This window comes from Hydra vulgaris, chromosome 12 (genome assembly GCF_038396675.1).
Source record: "Hydra vulgaris chromosome 12, alternate assembly HydraT2T_AEP".
Classification (NCBI taxonomy): domain Eukaryota; kingdom Metazoa; phylum Cnidaria; class Hydrozoa; order Anthoathecata; family Hydridae; genus Hydra; species Hydra vulgaris.
Genome location: NC_088931.1, coordinates 46273254 through 46298844, shown reverse-complemented (window position 1 = coordinate 46298844; position 25591 = coordinate 46273254). Strand labels below are relative to the sequence as shown.

The following is a 25591-nucleotide window of genomic DNA, read 5'->3' as shown; positions in this document are numbered from 1 at the left end:
TCACCAAGTCTGAAGATGTAATTACAATTAATTACAAATCAGACTAATGTTGAATTAATAAAATGTCTAAATTTACAAAATAGAAAATTTGCAACTAGATTGCACTGACCTTATGTTTAGTATCATCTTTTTGACAAATAATGCATCTCGAATATTCATTTTTGATTCCCTTTGTTTACAGTTAGTAACATCCTCCATATCAGTTTTTTATCTTTTGTATTATTCATATAATTCTAAAGTATCAAGATGATGATGCTTACTTTGCTTCAATAAAAAAGACGAAAATCACTCGCTTTTTGAGAAAATTAGCGTAAAACATTATTCGTATTGAAAAAAGTTGCCATTTTTCATTCGTTGTATATAATAGATAATTTTATTTAATAGAAAATTCATATCAATAACGACTCTTTTATTGATTATATATGGCAAATGGGATGAAAGAACCATTTTTTAGTCTTTCTATGCGAGTCTGTAAATTCGGGGTCTGTGTTTTATACATTCTTAAAAGTGGTGTTACTTGGGAAGGAAACGTTTTCAGCATATGGTTTATAGATATTTTTTTTGTTCCGCTTGACAAGTTCTTTCGTAGAACATATTTTTTTTAAAGTAACGGTATTTTTTTTGTTGTTGACTGTAATAAGTCATGGGTCCCGGTCCCAATTGTAAAAATTTTTTGGCACCCATTTTTTTCTTTTTAGTTTTAACCTAAAGAACAAGTTAAAAGCAAAAATCTGCTTTTAACAGCCCTCACTAAATCACGAGAAACTGGTAAAAAATTTGTATCATTAAACAAGATAAAACATTTAACTATATATTGTTCAAGTACAAAAAAAAGTTATTTCACAGAGTATTTTGCTGCGACGTATTTCACATTTCACGGAATATTCAGCTTCGACGTATTCATTTTACAGAATATTCTGCTGCGACGTATTCATTTTTTAAATGGTCAGATGGGTTAGCTTTAGCCTCATAGTTACATATTGTTACACCGTGTTTGTGGGATTCCATATAGTCACCTTTTAATCCAATATAATATATTTTAGTTGTATTTTCTCCAAAGTTTGAAGAGAAATAAATACTTAAATGTTCCACATTAGAAAATCGTGCAACTTTTGTATGATACTCAATATTTCCTTCATGATCTGGTACAATATTAAAAATTTGATCTGGTTCACATAACGTATCATCAAATGTCATATACGGTCGATTTTTGAAAAGTTTCATATGAGAAGGATGAAAGTTGTCCTCACCACCAATTACTAATATACTTTTTAACTTTATACTTCCAGTAAACCTGTGTAAAATTTATAAATGATATAAAATTAAAGTGAATAAAAACTTTCTAAAAAATAAATAAGTAGAAAACATTGTAACACATATAACAAAAAATTGAAAAGAGCACTAAATTAAGATTAAAAAATTCGTTTAAAATTCAGAAAGAACAAAGTTAAAAGCAAATTAGTCAAATACCATCACTTTTTAGTTTTTTTTATCAACCAAACTATTTTAAGCTACTTGATAACATTTGATTGTGTTCCTTTTGTAAATACAATTTCTCAAATTTATATACACATATATATATATATATATATATATATATATATATATATATATATATATATATATATATATATATATATATATATATATATGGGTAGTTCATAAAAAAAAATTCATGCAAATCAGTATGGCAATAAAGTTTGAAAACTAAAAAAAAAATTTAAATCAAACAATATCTAGACCTTCCTCCTTGATTGCATAAGGATCAAGGAGGTAGGTCTACATATTGACCAAGGATTGGACAAGTCTTAAATATTAGCAAAAAAAAAGTTTTTTAAAAGTATGTCAAACTGGATTTCAAAAGAAGCGAAGTTATATTTAAAAAATTGAAAAATAATTATGATTTTAAAACTAAAACCTTTTTTACCAATTTAATAATATCTTAGTTTTGTGACTAAGGATTACTAATAGTTTAATATCTTAGTTTTGTGACTGTGGATTATTTCAGTTTAATAATATTATTATTTTGTGATAATGGATTTAACATACTATTAAACCTAACCCGTTTTTGTAAAACAATAAAACAGTAAAAATTACAAAAAACAAAAATAAATTACAAAAATTTAACTCCGGCGTATTTAAAAGATAAATTCTTTAACGCTTTATAATAATATTGCAGTTTTCAACTAACCACAATTACAATTACAATATTTGAATCTTGAGTTTGATTTATAAGAAGAATTATTTACTTTTACTTTATTTAATCAAATACACAAATATTCGATTTACTTTGGTAACACGATTTACAACAATTACAAAAACTTACTATATGTATATGTAACCTACAAAAACATACTATATATATGCAACCTTCCTACATATAGATTTACATATATATACATATGTATATATATATATATATATATATATATATATATATATATATATATATATATATATATATATATATATATATATATATATATATATATATATGTTTATCTAAATGTTGGAAGATTAACAATTAAGAAAATTTCCCACGAGAAAAATGATTTAAAATTAATAACACACATTACATTAATGTTTTTAAAACTAATATTTATAAGAAAATTTCTAAAAACTTCTCGAGTATTTTTCTGCTGTTCTTCGTTTTATACAAGTTTATTCTTTATCATACTAACATTTTTATTTTTGCCTAGAAAAATCTATAATATTCTTTATGCTAATCTAAAAAAATCTATAATATTCTTTATGTTAATCTAAAAAAATCTATAATATTCTTTATGTTAATCTTGAAAAATCTATTCTTTATGTTAATCTAGAAAAATCTATAATATATTATATGTCAAACTAGTAAAACATAATATTTATTATGTTAATCTTGTAAAAACTATGATAGTCCTAATATTATTCTAGAAAAATTTATAATATTTTTTATGTTAATCTAGCACTGCTTGATACTAAGGGTTTTAGGTTGAATTTCAAAAGACATAAGGTTTTTCTTTAGATTCTATTAATATGTATATTTACAAGCTGGAATGTGTTAAAAATAAAATCGAAAGCATTCCTTCTTAGTCCAAAATTGATATTTTCCGAAATCCAGAAAATAGTGCTTAAAAAACAATATCATTTGTATTATTTTAGCTCTCATTAAAAAATCATAGAAACTTTCATGAACATCCATTATCTTTGTCTTCAAAATGTGGTTAATTTAATATATAATAATACCTTTAATGATTTGATGACTTTACGGCTTACGTGCAACTAGAATTAGTATTTTTGGGTCCGTTATTTACATTACAGGTTTCAAAGCAAAATAAAATTAAATCGAAAAACTTTTCTTTTTTTAATTAAACAATAAAACCATATATATTATATAAACAAGTTAAAAAACTTGTATTTAATTAATTTAAATTCTCATAGAGCTGTAGGGGGAAGCAACTTTTTCAAGCCTTAATCCATAGTTTTCATTAGTCTCAAAATTTAACAAAAACATTGAAGCTCTATGCTGCCTGCTACAGCATAGCGCTTCAATGTTTTTGTTAAATTTTTATGTACAGCCTCGGATGTCTGTTTTGAAAAAAGTCCAAGAGCTTTTGGACTCCTATTTCGAAAATCTATAAGGTGGTATTTAATAATATGGGACTTCCAACCAAGTGACAATGTTTTTGTCAAACACATTTTTACAATAGTATTCTAAGTATTTAGCAGATTCAATAAACTGCGAGATATCTTTACTGTATGAAGGTTTTAGCATCATGCCAAAACAACTTTTTGCAACTGAAAAATTTTAAGTATATGATTGGAATATATATATATATATATATATATATATATATATATATATATATATATATATATATATATATATATATATATATATATATATACACATATACATATACATATACATATATATATATATATACATATACATATATATATAATTGTTACCTTTTCTAAACTTCTGCAGGGTTTCAACGCAGGGGTATAACTGAACTGGTGTTACCAGCATCATTTCATCTAATAATTTTAGAACTTTACCACAGTTGGGTCCATCCAATCCGCCACCATTATAACCATGCCACATTAGAGTATTTTTGTCCAAAAAGGATTTCAGGTCCTCATTAACTAAAAGAATGTCAACAATTTTTGTCACAACATGTTCATACATGTGAAGTTCCAAAGGAGGGATGATATCAAGAATAAATTTTCTAGGATCTTCCTCAAGCAAACATGGGTTAATAACATTATTGAATAATTGCATAGTTTTATAAGGATATCCTGCATCTTGGTACAGATAGTAATCTGAACTTAAGGAGGCAAAAGTTCTCAAGTCACCTGATGAGCTTATTGTACAGTAACAACAAGAATGTTTTCCACCATGACTCTAATAAATTATTTCATTATTCTGAGATTTCATGTTTTAATAGCTACTTGTAAAAATTAATAAAATTAAGCAAAATTTTTTACTGATATGCCAAAAACTACGTTTATGAGCTTTAGGTCAGAAGCCACAAAAAATTTGAGCTGATTTAGATTGATTAATTTAGTAGACATTCCAAGATTATGGTTATTCTCCTTGACGTTACGTGCCAAAGTCAGAATTATCACCTTGTTCACTCCTGTGTCTTTCTTGTTTCTATTTTGCTCCTCTAACTTTGTTTCATCAAAAATATTCATTATAATCTGAAAATTATTCACAATTTTATAATAATTCTAATTTTATTTCTTTTATTTGAGTAATATAAAGTAGGTTAAGTTATTAAACCTTCAGTGAACCCTGTCCTCGGTCAATTCCAACTCAAACAACATTTTCAGGCAGATCATGATTTTTCTTGATATCAAATAGTGTATCAGTAGAAACTACTTTATTTTTATGGAGCTTTGGTTTTAGTACTACAGGTAGAATGATCCTCTTAAAATTAGAATAAAATATTGCAGAAAGTCATTATAAATAAATAAGAAAATAAATAAAAATCTACCAGTGGATAATTGTAACGAATTTCCATTCTTAACTTGAAACTTTAAAACATTTGATCATTTGCTCTGACATCTTTTCATCCTTGGAAAGAATAAGATCCTTGGAAAGAATAAGCATTTTGAACAGCTGATTTTCTCATGCATGGGTGCCTAATGCCCTTTTCAACTAGTTAAAAACAATCTGTGCAGAATGAGTTTAATCTTTCAATGCAGAGATTTTCATTTGACTCAATGATATAAACTCTTAAGTTAAAAATCCTGTGGCTGCGCTTGTCTGATACCATACAACAAATCGGACATAAGCATTGATCCTCAGTTGGAGCAACCCTTTCTACCTTTATAAGTAACTCTCTTCCACTTTTCTACTATTATCTACTTTTATTGTTATTTAAAATGAACGTTTATTAATCAAACATGTTATAAAAAGTAGTTATAACTTTTACAAAACAAAATAAAAAAAGTTGTATTAATTTTTACTATATTTCTTAACAAGTCATCAACCACTTTAAGAGCTTTATTAGTGAAACTATTTAAGGTATTATTATATACTAAGTTAACCACATTTTGAAGACAAAAAAATGAAATGTCACGTGGCTTTTTATGATTTTTGTAATAAAGGTAAGCTTAAATAATAAAATTAATATTGTTTTTTAAACGCTAATTTCTGGAAATCAGAAAATATCAATTTCGGACTGAGAAGGAACGCTTTCGATTTTATTTTCAACACATTCCAGCTCGTACTTATACATGTTAATAGAATCTGAAGAAAAACCTCATGTCTTTTGAAATTCAACGTAAAACCCCTAGAATCAAGCAGTGCTAGTAAAATCAATAATATTCTTTATGTCAATATAGAAAAATCTTTTATATTCTTTGTGTTAACCAAGTCAAATCTATAATACTCTTTATGTTAATCTAGTAAAATCTATAATATTCTTTATGTTAATCTAGAAAAATCTATAATATTCTCTATGTTTATCTATAGAAATCTATAATATTTTTTATTTTCTTATGTTATCTATAATATGTTTATGTTTTTATGTTATCTATAATATTTTTTATGTTATGCATATAGAGAAATCTATAATACTCTTCATGTTAATATAGAAAAATCTATAAGATTCTTTGTGTTAATCAAATAACGTTTTTCTCTGAGTTTAGCCTTTTATATTACCTATGTCTTCTCTGAGTTTTCCATATTATTTCCGGAATCCCTTGCATTTAGACAAGGAAAACCTAGAAAACTCTGTATATATATATATATATATATATAATCTTTATATATAAATAAATAATTTAAATAGATTCTAAATATAGTACTAAATATAGTGAAACAATGGAAAATTTTTAATTCTAAAATTGAACACAAAAAACAGTTTTTAGTAATAAACTTTATCAATAAGTTTCTTCTTTGCATTTAATAGTTCTAAAACTGAATCTAACTCCATTGATTCATTTTCTGTTTAGTCACATTTTCTTTTTAAAGTAGTTGCTTTTTTAAGCATTGTTAAATCATTATTTTTGTCAGCATCTTCAACAGATTGAATAAGATCTTTGTTTAATATACAACATGCTGTAAATTCTTTTTTTTCTTCTACTTCTTCAATTTCTTCTAATAAGATTGCTCTTTGTTTGATTCACACTCTTTTTTTATTGAATTTTCTCTGCTAAACTCATTTGGTACTGTTGTCTGGCTGACTTAATTGATAACATTAATGCATTTGTGATATTTATAGTGTCAGCTTGAACTTTTTGAGAACTCATATGATCTCTTATAATGCGATCCGAAACTAGTCTGACTGAATATTTTTGTTTAGAATTGATTTGTTTATGCTGAAACCCCTTTCTACAAAAGCTTGACCATGACTTACAGTTAAAATCATTTTGATAATATAAGAAAGTTCCTTAGGTTTGGCTATATCCAGTTGATGAAAAAGGAAGGTATCAAAACTAGTGTTTTTTTATCAAAATTAAGAAATTTTTCTATATTTATTTTCATGTCATTTTTTAAAAGTATAGAATACTGAAGCATGACTTTATCACTGTGTTGCAGATATAATCTTTAAACTAACAAGATAATGTAACAACCTTTTTAATTTATTTTGATTAAACTCGATTGATGATGCTTTGAGTTCGATTGGTTCAAAACAACTTGCATTTGCTATGATTGCAGAGTCTAGTGGGATACGTTTCAACAGATTTTCCATGGTTTTTGTGAGAAATAAAACACATTCATTTCTAAACTGTTTTACTTCATTAAGAGTAATTTTATCTTTTTTTAAAAGTTTTTTTTATTGAAACTTCAGCGACAAAACCTATAATAACATCTTTCCTGTGTAGCAAATAATCTTTTTTATAGATATCTAACTTTTTTAAATCACTAACTTTTTTGCAACTTTGAATTACTGAAGTCATTCGACACTTTTTGAACATTAAAAAAACTTTTTGAGGAAGGCTGTTTGGACTTAATAATTTATCTCAAAATCTAATTAATTTTACAATGTTGTTCCATATTTCAATTAAACAATCTGAAACAACCTGGTCTTCAATCCATCTAGTTGAACAGAAACTTAATGGATAGCAATTTGACCCAGTGACATTGCTATAGTCATCTCTTCTAGCTGGAGTATCATGCAATGTTTGATATGCGCTCCCTTAAGAATACTTTTTAAACTCCATAATGTAGACTCAGAACCAATCTTAAAAGCTTCGTGTATTGAATGCAAACTACAACTCCAAATGTCAAATAAAGAATTTAATTCACACTCATTTCGGTATAAAGAAAGTTCTTTAAAAAACTTCCAATTTGTATTAGGCCCATCCATAGATACTTGGATCATTTTTGATAAGTCCAGACAATCTATTTCTTTATTAAAATTTTTTAGTATATGCGCTGCAGAAGAGTGTCCAAGAAAAACTGAATTCAAATATCGCACATTAACCTGGTTTTCTAGAGTATTCCAAAATCTAACAATAATATTCATTTGACAATTTTGTGTAACTTTGTTTAAACTTTCATCAAACGAGACAACATAACATGGTGAACTTTTAATGGTTTCAAGAAGTAACGATTTAAAATATGGAGCTAACCGAAAATTAATCATATACCCTATTTTTGTTCTTCCTAATGTTGGTCCTTTTGCAACGTTACTATCGGGAAACATACTAGTAAATAATTGGCTCATATTACCAGAAGCATTGTTTGACAACCCATACATAACAGTTGCAAGAGCCCATTTAATTTCAGATCTTGTTTTTTCATTAGAAGCAACAACAAGTTCTAAAGTTCTTTGACCTACTGCCAGGGGTACTGTTGGTGTAATAATAGAATTTTTTTCAACAGGTTTGAAAAAGTGACTTCTGGATTTAGCTAAAACATTAACTTGGTACTTTTTACCTTCATTATGACTCTTAACTGCCTGAACTCCCATATTTGACAGGTTAAAGGTTTTGCAGCAACTGCTACATCTAGCAAATTTATTGTCATTAGTCTTTACAAACCATTCTTTATACTCTGGGTGAGTAAGCCAATCATTTGAAAAAAATGTTTGATCCATTTTATTTATTATTATAACTCTAAAAAAATGCATTCTTCTTACAACCATGTTATACATTTATAGATAAAATGAGTACAAATTAGAAAATTGAATATAATACATTTTTATCTTATTTTATTTAGGGTCCACACATAAAGGACATCACGTAAATAGGGTTGTGGTCAAAATAAAAAGGAAAATAAAAGCACAAGGGAAAGGAAGGGGGTTATTAGAAAAGGATGTCACTTTCTAGATTTTTTATGTCAATGTTTTTATGAAGTTATTTTGAGATAATATTTTTTATTTTATTTTTCAAAAGTGTGGTAACAGTTTCAAACATCATTGTGAGATTAAGCCAAACCAAATTTAAAAAAAATTGTTTTACCTTATAAAAAATTACTAATAATATACATTATGAATTTTAACTAGCTTAAACTATTGTAAATAATTTGATAAATAACTATTTTATAAAAATGGGAGAAAAAAATTTCCCTGAGTATTCCCTGATTTAAAAAAAATAAAAAATTCCCTGAGTTTTACAGGTTTTCCCTGGGATTCATGCTATTTCCAGGTTTTCCAGGTTGAGAGGCAACCCTGTTTATGTTATTCTAGTAAAATCTATAATATTCTTTATGTTAATCTAGTAAAACATATAATATTCTTTATGTTAATCTAGTAAAATCTATAAGATTCTTTGTGTTAATCAAGTAAAACCTATAATACTTTTTAAGTTAATCTTGAAAAATCTATAACATTCTTTATGTTAATCTAGTAAAATCTATAATATTCTTTAAGTTAAGAAAAACCTATAATATTCCTTAAGATAATTCAGAAAAATCTATAATATTCTTTATGTTAATCTATAAAAATCTAAAATACTTTTTATTTAATCTGAAATATTTTTTGTGTTAATCTATATTGTATAATTTATACTGAAAAAAAATTAATGTAAAACTTACGGAATATTGAAAAGGAGTTCTTCATCGCAGTCACTCTCAACAAACTATAGTAATAAAAAAAAATTAAACAATTATTCTATTCCTGCTACAAAACATTATGATAAGAAATTATTAGTTTAAAAATATATTGTATCCTTTGTATCAATGGAATTTTAAAGAAAATTGATGTCTGAGGAAGATTGGCAGCAATAAAAAAGATATAAATGGTCATTATAATAATTATCATTAATAAAATAATGGTCAGAAAAAATTAAAAAAAACTTAAACTAAAAATTAGAAACAACTTGACATATTTTGAGAATTAGGATAATAAAGAACACAAACACATCTCCGATGGGTTACACTTAGTTTAAAAAAAACACAACTTTAAAACATTCTTCACTTTTGACTTTTGGGGGTAACTTCATGTAAAAGTGCAACAGTCATTTCAGTTACCTCTTGGATTTTCTTTAAATTTTAACCAGTGGTACGTGTTGATAAAACATGAAAAAATTTAAAATTTGAGCTCCCTTATCCAAAAGGTTCAAAGTGTGACATTTTGAAAATTAAGCCTAAAATGTTGTTTTTTTTTTTACCAAATCTTTATAAAAAAAAAATTACCAAATCAAGTTATGGATTTTGTAGTACTTTTTAATGAATATTTTAAGAACAAGTGGAAGAATGTGGCTATAAATTGGTACCTTTCCATTTTTGAGGGTGCTGAATTCAAATATGTAGAGAAAATGATAAAATTTAAATTTTTTGATAGTTATTTTTTGATTTTAAAATGGTCAGTCAAATTTTTTGTTCTGATACCATGGGTTGCGCTTCCATTAACTCCCGGAATTGCCCAAGTCTTATGGATTAATTTTTTTTTTTAAATGAAGTATTAGATCTTAGGACATCTTTAAAAAAAAGAAGGTTTTAGTTTCTTAAAGCATGATAAAGATATGTCATTTTGAAATTAGGATAAAAAATTCCTTCTTTTTTTTTTGGCCCCTATTCTCTATTATAGAATTTATAGGATACTTTTTGTGTGATTAATTTAAGTTCTAGATGAAGAATATGACTGAAAATTGTTACCTGACCATTTTTAAAGGTGTTGAATACAAAGTGAAAAGAAAATAACCTAACTCTTAATAAATGTTGATATTTAAGACTTAAAAATAAATTTTTAATTCTTAAATATCAACAGTCAAATTTTTTGTTTCATAACCATGGTTTAAATTTGACTTATTTCTGGAGTTTCTTGGAGTTGAGATGTTAAATAAGAGGTCTAAGAAAAGTCTCTGAAAAAAAAAAAATTATATTGCTTTGTGTAACTTGCATATTTAAAATCAATATTTTCAAAAGTATACATGGAAATATAATTTGCATATTTAAAATCAACAATTTCAAAAGTATACATGGAAATATAATTTGCATCAATAACCCAATAACCCAATATTACTAAAGTTGAAGTTGAAGTTGATACTTAAATAATGAAAGTAAAATATTAATAAACTTTCACTGACAAGATAAAAGCTGTTCAAATAGAGTTTCAAAAGAAATGACATTCATTCTTGACACCCAGCAATTATAATCCCGTTTTGGCCAGTAGTACGATCGACATGCATAATGTGGATGCATAAACTTTACCATAAAATAATCATTCTCTTTATCAACTTCTTTAACCATACCAAGCCAGTCAAGTTCGCCGTATTTTCAAAGTAGGTATTGTGACATCCTAATATAGTCAATTTTAATAGTTTTATATTTTTGTTTATAGCCAAAAAAGAAAAAAACAGTGCCACCTATTCCATCGCATGGAGGTTTGCCATGGCTTGTTGGAAAGAAATTCCAAATGCAACAAACAGAAAAATCTTGAGTGCTGTGACATAAATTGTAATAATGTTTACAGTTTTTATACTGTCCTGCACAGCCATTAGAAAAATAACGAATTTTTGTAGTTGTGGGACAAAGATGAGTTTTTATATGATTAATGATTTTATGCATAACTTCATTGATAAATCCAACATTGCAATTCAAATCATCTAAAATTACACAAAAAGAAGATATTTCCAATATCACTTTCATGTAGTAGATGACAACTGTATAAAGAGAACATTGACTCTTGCTCCAACTCTGTATCTCGTCTTGTACTACAAAAGTGTAAATCTCTGCAAAATCTGCAAGCACAATAGCCTCATCAATACTAATTGTTTCTCTGAGATGCATCTGATAGCTAGATTGTGATTTTGCTATAAATGAATGAAAAGTAATTTTATTAAGCTTTTCACACAGGAGCTCTATGAATTCATTGATGGAAGTTTTATTGTTAATAGTTCAGTTCTATTTGTCGTTGTCCACTGTTTGAAATCCACTGACTGTTCATTTTCATTACTATCACATAACACTTTTTGATCATCATTTTGTATGAGATAATGCTGGAAATAATTTTGGGCAGCTTGTATGCCAGGACAACTATTGCATTGGTGAATCATACAAACTTTTGATTTTCTGCTACAGACAATCTTTCAATGATTTCATGGTAAGATGTTTCAAGGCCTACAGTACTTAACATTAATTTTAAATTTTGGTGTGTTGTACACACACAGAATGTGTACCTTTTGGACCAGCAAGAATGCACCATTTAGGTCGAAGACTCCAAAATTTAGAAAATCCAATTTTATTGTCTGGTTACTATTGTCATTTGCCTTGAATACTCAATATTACAGTAAAAAAGCTTTACAAGTTCTATAATATCTTTGCTGATTCAATGTTGTTCAACCACATCAGGGTATGCTACGATGCCTTTTTGGCCACGTAAAAACTTTGCATTTTAAATTTTGTGTTTGAAAACTGAAAACTCTTTTGCCGCTTTTCTGATAGAACAAGATTTTGGGGTCAATGTCAAAATTTGAAGTTGCTGCTTTCTGTTAGAAAGTTAAAGTTTTTCTTTCATGCATTTAACAAGGAAGTCTAGATCACCAGCTTTGGTTTGAATTTCCTTCAGAACTTCATTGTTGTTTGGTGCAACTAGATCAGTTCAGTGATATCCAGAGCAGTTACAACTTTCTTAATAACTGCTTCTTCAACTTGCTTTATCTTTTTCCATTTTATCTTCAGGTAATAGTTCAGGTAATCTTTAACTCGTTTTCTTCTGATTCTTCATTTGATGCTAATTTATGTCTGCATAATCATAGTCAAGCTTTTCACCTGGCACAACAAATTTGCCTTTTATAGGTACTTTGCTGTATCCAAGTTGATTTCACGAAGACTGCCTGAAAAAAGGAAGAACGCTTTTAATATGTATAAAAATGTTAATAAAAATAATTATTTAATCTAAAATTAAAATAGTTTTTATGTTTATACAACTGGTGTTTCAAAACTATATTTATACAACATAACTGGCGTCACAAAACTATATTTATACATCACAGCAGATGTTGCAAAACTATATTTTTACATGACAATTCACTTCACAAAACTTTATTTATGTATCAAAATTAACCTCAAAAAACTGTTTTTACACATCACAACAACTGAATCCATAAGAGTCAGGAAACTTCAGGACTTAGAGAAAACATTACCCCATTTTATGATAAAGTAATTTTGACCATTTTGAAATAAAAAACAGTTATCAAACATTTTGAATTAGGTTATTTTCTTTTCTAATTTGGATTCAGCATCTTCAAAAATGGCCAGGTACCAACTTTTAGCCACATTCTCCCACTAGATCTTAAATTATTCATTAAGAACTACTACTACAAAGTCCATAATAGCAGATGTGGAAAAAAATAGGACATTTTAGGCTGAATTTTAGAATGTCATAACTTTTGAACTACTTGGATTCGGAAGCTCAAACTTTACATTTTTTTTTGTTATATTGATGGGTACCACTGGTTAAAATTTGAAAGAAATCAGAGAGTGGTGATCTAGTGGTGACTGAAAATTTCAATTTTTTTCTTACTTTTACATGAAATTACCCTAGGTCAAAATTTGGACCAAACAAATTCTTAAACCAAATGAAGCTTGAAATAACAAGGTTTATATTTTATTTGCTTGATTAAAAGAACTACTATATTATATTGTATAACAATATATCAACATGATAGTGTACTTATTTAGAAACCTTTTTAGTGGATTCAAAAAGTAAAAGTTAATTTTTCAGAAACCGAAGAAAAAAACAATTAATATTGACCAAAATCGGAAAAATTTGAGTATCTAGAGCTTACAGTAGATTTCTTCGATTTTTACCAGATCATAACTTTTTAAATAAAATAGATGATCACCTGAAGTTTTTTAGGGTAATAGTTTTTCACCTAAATTATCTTTTTTTGTAAGTGTTTTTGACTGATTTTAAACAGTTTTTGAGTTCTTGTACTTCAAAGTTGCTAAATAACACAATATTAGAAAAAAATTTGGAAACTTTAATGGGCAACAGTTCAATACCAACAGACAAGCTGTGTCTTAATTTTGTTACTTTTGTGTACTTAGAGTGACCACTTGTGGAAAAAATTAAAATTATGTGTTAAAAGTTATTTTAGCACTTGCAGCAGTCTGTTAAAATATCACTTTTTTTTAAAAATACGATAAATTACATTCACTTTGTAGCTATTGAAAGTAGGGTAGACGGTTAAAATAAATTATGAAACTTTTTAATGACAAGGTTCTATATATAGACAATCACCAAAATAAATTTAAAGACCTATACTCTATCTTATGACATGATTGTAGCCCTATGACTTAGGTGTATATTTCTATTTTTTTCCTAAACCAATATAATCAGTTTTTCCTAAAATACAATTATCAATGTCTTAACCTAATTTATTTGATATGATTTTATAATATGTATTTTTTTTGATTTTTATGCATGTAATATAATTATAATGATATAATTTTCAGATGGTTATAATTTGAGTGCAAAATACTTCAATTGCTTCAAGAGTTTGTATTAAAATCTAAATCTACACAGTATTTTCTGGATTTTATTATTTTAGTTTTTAATATTGGAAGAACCAAAAAGTAAAAGTTTTGTGTATGCAGAAACAGTTATATGTAGAAATAATTATAATGTTACATGTTTAACCCTCGATTTTAATATTTTTAGATTAGTAAAAAATGTCAGAGAAATGTTGCGTAGGAAGAGTTTTAAATAAAGATTGTGATAAAATGTCATATTGGAGAATGGTAGTAAGAACAAGACTAAAAGATACTGATATTAAAGTTTTAATGCAAAGGATAAGATACACTTTCAAACCAAATGAGGAGATATGTTTTCACCATGAAAAAGCCTATATTTCTAGATATGAAGCACTTCAAAAATGCTGCTGTGATCCATTTAAAGTCCACAAGAAAAAAATTATCAAGAGATTGTTTAAAGTCAACATATCAATAGCAAATCAACTAAGGATCAAACCTGGTCAAAAAGTTTGTACTAACTGTTTAAATGAATTCAAACTTGAAAAAACTACAGAGATTAGTCAAGATGAAGCTGCTGAAGAAGATTTTAGTTGTTTAGACCTTGATAAGACAGTTCTTAATAAAAGTGTGTCTTTATTGGAGATATCTTCACTCAAAAATGTAAGTAGGCGCGACAAATTAGGATATGGATAACAAAAGACTAAAAAAATTGCAACAAGTATGACAAAACTAGTATTGTCAGCATTTGATATAGACCCAAAAGATATAGAATCGGGAAAATGGGCAAAAATGTATAAACTGTAATGATTTAGACACTGTAAGATGCAATAAAAAATAAAATAAAAATTGTTTGAAGGAAGAAAAAGTTCAACTACTAACACTAACTCCTAATAGTTGGTCAATGTAAAAAAATTGCAAAACATTTTCAGTTCCAGAACATCTCGCTAAGAAAGCTCAAAAGTTAAAAAAATGAAAAAGGAATACTTGCTAAACCTGAGGCTAAAATAGGACAGCAATTGGAAAATATTGTTAAACAAAAGTTTATTGAAATTTATGAATCTGAAGAGTTTATGAGACAATGTCCAGGAAAAAAGACTTTAATTCTGCGCGTATAAATAATGTAAAAGCTCATAAACAAAAACAATTAATATTAGTTCGATTAAAAGAACTTTATCTTAAGTTTATATAGTTATACCTCAACTTTGTGTGCACACAAAGTTGAGTACACACAAAGTTGGATTCAGCAGGTTCTGTGAACTAAGGCCAAAGTGGTGCATCACAGCTAACAATAGTGGAAGTCACTCAGTTTGCATATGTTCTCATCATCAAAATGCTAAGTTGATGTGCACTGCTTTACCGAAGAGCCATTTAATATATTACAAAGATTTGATGAAAGTATGTGTTTGTAATATATATAGTCAAATCTGCATGTTTCACCTATGTTCCCACTCTCCTGGTAAAGTAAATTTAAAGACTTACTTGGAAAATGTGTTTAAAAATAATGATTTTGATTTTGATAATCATACCATATACAAACAATGAGTATCAACTGACGAACTGCACTTGTCACAGTCTAAATAAGCATTATTGAGTTTATTGAAACTCTAAGTGAAACTTTGTATGATCTTTGTCACCACCACTTTATCAAAGAAGCACAATCCTCCTACTTATCAGAGGAAAAATTAGGAACATTAGATCAACACATGTACTACTTTGAAGATCACAATATAAATGCTGAGCACCACTTCTCTGCTACATCTCATGACAAAAGTCTATGTGATGGAATCACATAGAATTTTGCCATGGGATGTAGCAAAGAAGTGATGTAGCATTTTTGCTATCAACTTGTTTCTACGCCCAGCGGTATTGTTCACCAAGGTTTGTGTTTCGGAGTTGAGATAGGGTTATAATCACAAGTAGCCTCCTCATCTGTAGTGGCCTTCTCAGCCTTAGGGAAATTATAAAAAATAAATAAATAAATAAATAGGAGGAACTATAAAAAGAGAAGCAGCAAAAGCAAGTCTACGAGCAGCAAATGTAAACCAAATTCTCGCACCAAATGAACTGTTTACATGGGCTGAAAAAAACATTAAAGGTGTTAAATTATTTTACATTTCAAGGGATGATATCAATAATCATGAAACTTATTTTAACTGAAAGAAACGATATGACTCTTCATATTTAGATAAACACAGTCATAGGCACACAAGAAGCTATCACAGTTTTGTACCAGGTGAAGAGAAATTATTTGTACGGAGAATATCTAGCGAATAATACTAACTTGGCAAAAAAAGATCCTTCAAACTTTCAACCTGGTAAATACATTGTATGCTTTTACGATGATGAATGGTATATAGGGCTTGTACTTGAGATTAGTAATGAAAACCAAGATGTTAATGCAAAATTCATACATATAAACAAATTATATTTAAAATAGATCAACAATGCACAATTAAATCAGTGTTGGGTTCCATTTGACAAAGTAATATGTCAAATAAGTACCCCCATCCATAAAGGGTAGAAGTGCTCGTGACTATAAACTTACTAATAATGATTATAAAAGTATTATGAGTCATGTAAATCAGAGAGAAATTAGTGTACTTGTGTTTCATGTGTATATACAATTCTTCTTTCAGCATTTTTTACTTTTTTAAAGTATAATATAACTTGCACTATTAGGTTATCCTTTTAAACTAAAAAGCATTGCACTCAAAAGGCTAAAATTATGCCATAAGATAGAGTATAGGTCTTTAAATTTTTTTTGGTGATTGTCTATATATAGAACCTTGTCAGTATAATGTTTCATAATTTATTTTAATTGTCTAAGCTACTTTCTATGACTATAAAGTGAATGTAATTTATCGTATTTTTTTAAAAACATGATTTTTAACAGACTGCTGCAAGTGCTAAAATAACTTTTAACACATAAACTTAATTTTTTCCACAAGTGGTCACTCTAAGTACACAAAAGTAACAAAATATTGGCACAGCTTTTCTGCTGGTATTGAACTGTAGCCCATTAAAGTTTCCAAAATTTTTTCTAATATTGCATTATTTAGCGTTAACTTTGAGGTACAAGAACTCAAAAACTGTTTAAAATCAGTCAAAAACATTTACAAAAATAGATAATTTGGGTGAAAAACTATTACCCTAAAAACTTCAGGTGATAAAATATCTATTTTAAATAAAATAGATATTTTATTTAAAAAGTTATGAACTGGTAAAATTCAAAAAAATCTACTGTAAGCTCAAGATACTCAAATTTTCCAGATTTTGGTCAATAATAATTCAACTATAACTTTTGGAATGGTTTGGTCAATCAAGCTGAAATTTTCAGGATTGTGTTTATTTCATAAAAGCTGTGGGTGGTCAGAATTTGAAGCAGATTTAAGGTGGTACCCTAGGGCACTTTTAAAAAACTAGGAATTTCATATGGAATAACCCATATTTTTATATATTTTTTTTATTTTAAACATCTTCGCTTCCAACAAGGCTGCAAGCAACCACTAACTAAAGTTGGAAGTTACTGGAAGAGAAAAGATGAAGATTGTAGAGCAAGATAACGATTGACGGACGACTTACAGGATTGCAAATTATATGAATCAGGAAAGCAAGATAAAGGAAGCGAATTCCAAAGAGCTGATGTTCGAGGAATAAAAATAGACAAATAAGGAGCACTTAGGAACAGTCACAGAAAAAGGATGAAACTAAATTGAATGACGAGTAACACGAGAATAAATTTTAGTAGATGGCACAAGAGACGCTAGCTCTTCAGAGCAGTGCCCATTAAAGTATTTGTAGAAAAGAGAAAGAGAAGCAACACTACAATTAAGTGATAATGGTTGGAGGTTGGCTGCAAGAGCAGGTCGAACTATGTTTACAATGTGTTTTTGCAACTTGTCTAAAAGAGAAAGGGCATCATTAGGAAATCCGCCCAAGATATGGCAACAGTATTTTATACAAGGCCGGATTTAAGAATTATAGAGATAGAGAATAGAATCCCAAGTAAGAAAGTGTCGAGCTCAATAAAGAGATGCAACCTTAGCAGATGCTAATTTTGCAACTGATTGGATATATGGTTTTCAAGAAAGATCAGAAGACTTAATACTAGAGGATGAAGGCTAGATGACTCATCAAGTACATCACCATTCATAACTATTAGAAGATCTAAGTTATTGCAAAAATGATTAGCTGAAAAAAATTGAGTTTTATCTGTATTGAAGTTCACCAGCCACTGTGAGCTTCATGCTGTAGCAGAAGTGAGATCCTTTTCAAGCTCAAATGCCCCCTCCAAGCAATCAGAGAGTGTTGGTTTCTTATCATGACAAGAATAAATGGTAGTATCATCAGCAAACAATGCCACCTTAGATGTGAGAATATCTGGAAAGTTGTTAATGTAAATTAAAAAGAGTATTGGGCTAAGGATAGAACCTTGAGGAACCAGAATAAGAATTTGAAGTTGCAGAATAAGAAGAAGAGTGCTGTCCATCGAGGACAACTTTTATATTATGATTGGAAAGGAAGGATTCAATAACCTTAAAGATGTTGCCAGAAACACCACAAGGGGAAAGCTTATGGAGAAGCCCAACATGCCAAACTTTATCAAAAGTTTTAGAAATGCCAAGAGTGATGGCCTTAACCTCTCCACCTTTATCTAATGCACGATAAAACCTATCGGTTATTACTGTTAGCAAATCAGCTGTAGAAGGAGAAGATCGAAATCTATATTGATGGTCAGAAAGTAAGTTATTAGATTCAAGATAAGAAATTAAGTGTTTGTTAATTAAAGATTCAAAAACCTTGCTTATGATAGGAAGAAGACTAATGGGACGGTAGTTAGATAAATCAGATCACTATCCAGAACTTTTGAAGATAGGGATAACAGATGCTGCTTTCCAGCAGGCTGGAAAACAAGGCTTGATAAGCACTTTCATGACCTAAGAATAGTGAGCTTTGGCGTTAGACAAAACCTTTTTACAATGGTTTCTAGCAGTAATAAACAGACGTCTGTTTTCTGGAGAATTGTTTTGCTGATAGATATGGAAGTAACAGTTTCGATTGGCAATCGCAGCAGCACAGTGTGAGGAAAACTATGGAGGAGAGTGAGGCTTGACCTGGAATTGTCGAGAGGGAATAAAAGATTCCATGCCAGCCTGAATCACGAAGTTATGTAAGAAGCACATTTGTCGACAGGAAGACGAAAGATTTCTACCCAAAGGCCATCACGAAGAAAATCACGAAAAGAGTCCCATTCAGCTTTAAGGTAAGGTAGTTGTAAGAGGTACGGTGATAGGGAGATTTAGTTGATGAAGAAGAATGAGATAGTAGTTTTAGAGAGATCAAACTGTGATCAGAAGCACCTAAGGGTGAATGTGGAGAAACTGAGCACTGACTATGATCAGAAACAAGACATAAGTTGAGTAGAGAAGGTAAATGATTCGGGTTGTCTGGAAAGTGAGTTGGAAAGTTGACTATTTGAGTTAGGGATTGAGAAAGACAAAAGTTGTGGGCTTTAATGCTTGCAGAATCACTGACACTAGAGCCAAGTTATTCAGAGTGGTGAGCATTAAAATCACCGACAACAACTATATTAGCTGATGGATAAAGAGAGAGGGCTTGGTTAATATGATCAGAAATAACATCAAAAAGAGTGAATAACGACAAAAAGAAAAGAATAACGACAAATGGGTGAATTCTTACGAATGTAAATGCCCAGGCCAAGCATGTGACTATTGAAGTCTTTACGAATTAAAGGAAGAACTATTAACACTAAGATTGCAAGATGAGACAGCTGAACTCAAATTAGTCTCACAAAGAGCAAGTAGGTCTGGTGAACTTTGTAAGAGATAAGACTCAAATATATATATATATATATATATATATATATATATATATATATATATATATATATATATATATACACTCATATATATAGGAGGACATCACACTGAAGTAGGATGAATATATATATATATATATATATATATATATATATATATATATATATATATATATATATATATATATATATATATTCATATATATAGGAGGACATCACACTGAAGTAGGATGAATATATATATATATATATATACATACATATATATATATATATATATATATATATATATATATATATATATTTATATATACATATAAATTTAAATAATAATAAATATAACTATTTAAAAAACAACAGCCAAAATTCAACATTTCACAACTATGAATGCATGTTCAGATAAACATCTCTGTGTCACATTGAAATAGCCTGCTTTTGGGGGCTTCATATATCAACTATCTTATAGCCTATTGTTGCAAAGGAGCGCCACTACATCAACAGAGTTTGGCATGGGGCAGCAAGCATTTCTTTCATTATACGCTGTTGCTTAAAAGTACAATTGAAAATAATAATAACTGATACCTTTTAAAATATAAGATAATAAATTCAAGGCAAAACTATGAATGCCAAATGAGATAAAAATATATTCAATGCAAAAATAAACTTTTTAAAAATTATTAAAAGTCTTCAAACGAAATTAATAAAAAGCTTTACATTACTGAATATAAAATCTCTGCAACATACTGCAAACAAAATTAAGGGAAAGTAAGAAATCTATTATAACAGATATACCAATGAAAATAGTAAAAATATAAAAGCAACCCAGAAAGACATCTTAAATATAGTCAATATTAAACCTAGCTCTAATTGGAGCTATGTGCTGGCTCTAACACAAGCTGTGTTAGCTAACACAACCCTAACTATACTTGCCAAAACAATACAACAATAACAAATCCCATCATATCTGCAACATCTTTAACAAATATTTCACTAAAATTTTTAGACCTACAAGCAAAAAAACCTCAATTTAAGAGTCGTTATACAGACTACATAATGAATAAGCCTTATTCATACCTTATTATAAGGTGGAGCAATTTCCATAGCAAAAAATAAATAAAATAAAAAGAAATATTTTATTTCTCCTTTTTATTTTTTTAGTTTTAAGTCACTTTCCATAATTTAGCTCTCTTATAAGAGAGTGAAACATCCGGTATATAGAGTATTATACGATTTTTATTTACACAAACAAAACCTATTTCTAGTAAATTTATTGTTGTTGTTATTGTTGTTCTTGTTGTATAAACATCATAAAAATTATAAATTCTCTAATAAACTAGTAACTATAAGACCCAAAAATAAACTAGTAATTATAAGAATATTAAACAAATTATTTAAAAAGTAAAAAAGTAATTTTTAAATTAGTATTTATAAAAGAAAACACACTTTAGTTGTGTCTAATCTTTCAGTCCACGATTTAAACACTGTTTTCCCCGAACCATCTACAGCTTCGTTCAAGCATTGTAACTTATCTTTATCTATTTTATTATATAACGAATAAACAATTGATAAATCTTCTTCCTCAGAACAAAAGTGCTCATGTTGACTGTGTCTACATGATCCAGACATCGCGCTTTTTCTAATCCTACGATAAACCACAACCACCTTTTTTCATAAAAACATTTCTAAAGTTCTCGGTTGCTTATGGAACACGTTACTCTCGCGTGCCAAATAAAAGAGGGGATGGGGGGGGGGGGGGAGAACAATAAGGGGTAGGTGTGAAAGTCAGTTCAGATTGAATAAACGGGGAAAGGGTGGGTCAGAATTTTTTACAAACAATTTAATTCTAGTATGGCTTGCGGTCAAATTAACAGCGCTTTTTTTAACAGCTATTTTATCATAAATTCAATAAGATACTAATATTATTACTATATTAATACGCTTATATAAGTTTTATACTACGGTGTAGAATAAACTTTTTAGATTTACGTTGTCGACGATTTTTAAAGTCAAAATTGCACTAAAAATTTTTATTCTTATTAGTGACTGATAAGTTATTTCCTAATTTTTAATAATAATATAATAACACTAGTATTTTATACACATATATAAATACACATACTCACTCTCACGCATACACACATACACACACACACACGCACACGCACACACACACACTCACACACTTATATACATGCTCATATATTAAAATGTCCTAACTATATTTATTTAGGAAGAAGTGAAAAAGTTGATTTTAAAAAAAGTGAAATAAGTTGCTTTGTTTCAAGACTAGTAGGTTCAGATTAATGGATTGAAGAAAGTAACGGTTATTTGTACTTTTTGGGAAAAAGATGTTAAAGGTAAGAGAGAGGTTTTTGTATCGATGATTCCAGGCAAACAGGCAATTTAGGAGTTGAACAAGGTCATAAAGTTTAAAAATCTTAGATATAGATAAAGCATACTAGGCTTGAATTTGTAATTATGAAAACGTATTATCTTTAATGCCTTGTTTTGAAGATGCGGTGTTGCGATTGTCCCATATTTGACAAGCATAATATATATTTAAGAGTGTTTCTAGATTGACGTAATGGCGAACTTTAACCAGTATTCCATTTGATCTGCTTTATTTCATGGCTAAATTATTTTCATGGCTAAGATAGGATACAAACGATAAGTTGAAGTCAATTTTATTACCAAGATATTTGATTGAGTTTACAACATGACCTCCACGCTCTAAAACAAGGCCCTGTGCTGGGCCCGTTTTTTTTTTGCGGGAAAAAATTTTTTCCCGCAAAACTATTTTTTCTTCGCAAAATATTTTTCAATGACATCAATGAAATCAACTCGCTAAATTATTTTCAATATATAATATGGCAAGTTGATTTAAACAATCTTGACTGGTTGTGCTTCATTGCAATGATTTTAATTTATTTTCCAGTTTGCTGAATGATCTTTTTGCTGATGATAAAGTCATTGTCAGACAGATGTTGGTAAAAATGCCTTGAAGTTGTTTGTCATAAATTGAATTCAGAAGACGAAGGGGAGAACTTTCAATACCAAAAACTGTTTTGTAAATACTTTTCAGATGAAGTATTTTACTAATTAAATCTTCTGACAAATTTTTCTTGTATGCATTTACAAGTTTGGCCTCTTTTAAATTTAGGTCTACATCCTCATTTTTCTGCAAATTCAAAACGGGTGAGAATAAATTACATATTGCATTGGTTTCTTCAAATCGTGTGCTCAAATTATTAATTATAAAATCCAACACTGGGTAAACTACAGAAGTTTTGAAATCTTGATCTGGTTCAGTAAAAGAATTTTTTTTTGTAGGAAGTTGAGCGATTGGTTGAATGGCTTGAATTCTTTCACTCCACCTTGTTTCTGAAAGACTTTGAAGAGATAACGGTATGTGTTTTTTCAACAAATCCCATTGAGCAGGACTCTGAGAGAACAAGCAGTAGAAACTTTCTATGCTTCCAAAAAAGGTTTTTACATCAGGATTTAATTTTGCTGCATTGACTTCTACATGGTTTAATGAATGGGCACATGGAGAAAATAAAGCAGATTGTTTTTTTTTAAAGATGCGGGCCTTAACACCATTTGTTTTACCACACATATTTGAACCATTGTCATAACCTTGTGAATGACAATCTTGAAGTGGTATGTAGTGTCTTTCTAGAGTTGCAAGCATATATTCTGTTATTTTTCTCCTGTTTTCCAGTTAAAGTTCTTAAACTCTATGAAACGCTCGGTTACTTCAAATACATTAATGTTCGTATTTTGAGATACATACATTAGAATAAGAACATTTTGTTCGATATGTAAAATTTCTGGAGTTGCATCAATTGTCAACCCATGAAAGAATGCATCTTATCTTTGATCTAGAATATTTTGTAGAACTTTGTCTGAACATAACTTGATAAATTCATTTTGAGAGTATCAAGACAAATAATGTGGTTTTTCCTTCATTCTTTTCGATTCTAACTGATTTTGTTTTACTTTGGCAAGATGTTGCTGTGTCACTTTATCATAGTTTCCAATCAGTTCTAAGATCCCTAAAAAATTGCCATTATGAACATCCCCAATTGTTGTTTTTTCTCCTTGAAATGCTAAACCTCTAGATGATAAAAATAATGTGACATCTATAATTCGTTTCAGGGTTGCTTTCCACTTATTTCTCGCGTATTGTATTAGGAGCTGTAATTGTTTGTCTATTTCATTTCCTTTTATTGACTCCAAAAAACTTTCCAAGCCAAATATTGATTTCGATGTTCAGCACTAAGTTCATAATTGGTAAAAATATTATACAACTTTTTCCATGGTGTCTTTTTAGGGGAAAATCCTTCACGGGCTAAAACTGCTTAAATTGTAGTTATTTTGATTACAAATAATACGGCATGGTAAGCAATAAATTTTTTCTTTTGTTAAACTCCATGCTAACCATTCTCTTTGAAAATGATCTTGTGTTCGTTCATCTATCATTTTTTTAAACAAAGATTCATAAAGCTTTCTTCATTTTAGATCTTTTGGTAATTTTTCATATATCTGCCTAACTTTCCCAAACCTGTAAGATGTTAATATACATTGGTGTCCATCAAATCAATTTGGGCTGTCCATCAAATCAATTTGGGGCATGTACCAGGGTCATCAAAAATTATCTCAGTGTTTTTGATTACGTTAAAATCAGTAGTATCACCTGCATTTAATTCTTTTTCTGTCCCACCATCATTAGACTTATCTTTTGTGTCTTGTCCATTAGAAGCAGTGGATGCATGCGCATTTCCTTCATCCGATTGTTCACCTATTGAATCTATTTCAAAATGATCTTCAGCTCTGACATTAATGCTACAGTTATGCTCTCTGCAATCCTCAAATTTACCATCAGAAGAATTTTTGTTTCCATATTAGAAAATCTTGGTTATCGATTGACTACCAAGAGATTCTTTTGATTTTATTATTTTTTATTTTTATCTTTTGAGCTCCAGATTTATGCTTATAATTTGAGTTTGATATAGTGTTTGATTAATTTGACAATCTAAAAAAATAATTTTCCTTTTTGACACAACAAATGTATCTTTTTAGAAAGAAAAAGTTTAGTTTTGGAACATCAGAATCATAATATTATCGGATTATATATATGTCGGAACTCAAATAATTTCATAATAAATTATTTGCCTTTTTTAGTTTATTGATTTGATAACAAAGTTCAACTAATGTAAAATGATTAAAGTGAAAGATGATGAATTAAATTAACGAAAAAAAAAGCTATTTGAAAAAAATGCAGGAATTAGTTTACACAACGGTCCGCATAACAGTTTTAAGACCATAGCGATCTTAGCGCAAGTATAAATGTTAGTCTACTTGCTAACGTTAACGACTAATAACTTATA

The 25591-nt window shown here is 28.6% G+C and overlaps 1 protein-coding gene across 1 annotated transcript; it reads right to left on the bottom strand.

Moving 5' to 3' along the window:
- Positions 1 to 766: 766 nt before the first annotated feature.
- Positions 767 to 21887, bottom strand: LOC100210774 (PITH domain-containing protein 1). The gene is made up of 3 exons (XM_065813454.1): positions 21645 to 21887; positions 9479 to 9522; positions 767 to 1294 (listed from the first exon to the last, which is right to left on the bottom strand). The coding sequence occupies exons 1-3, from the start codon at positions 21825 to 21827 to the stop codon at positions 901 to 903; spliced, it is 621 nt and encodes a 206-aa protein (XP_065669526.1). The 5' UTR covers positions 21828 to 21887; the 3' UTR covers positions 767 to 900.
- Between the last annotated feature and the right edge of the window lie 3704 nt (positions 21888 to 25591).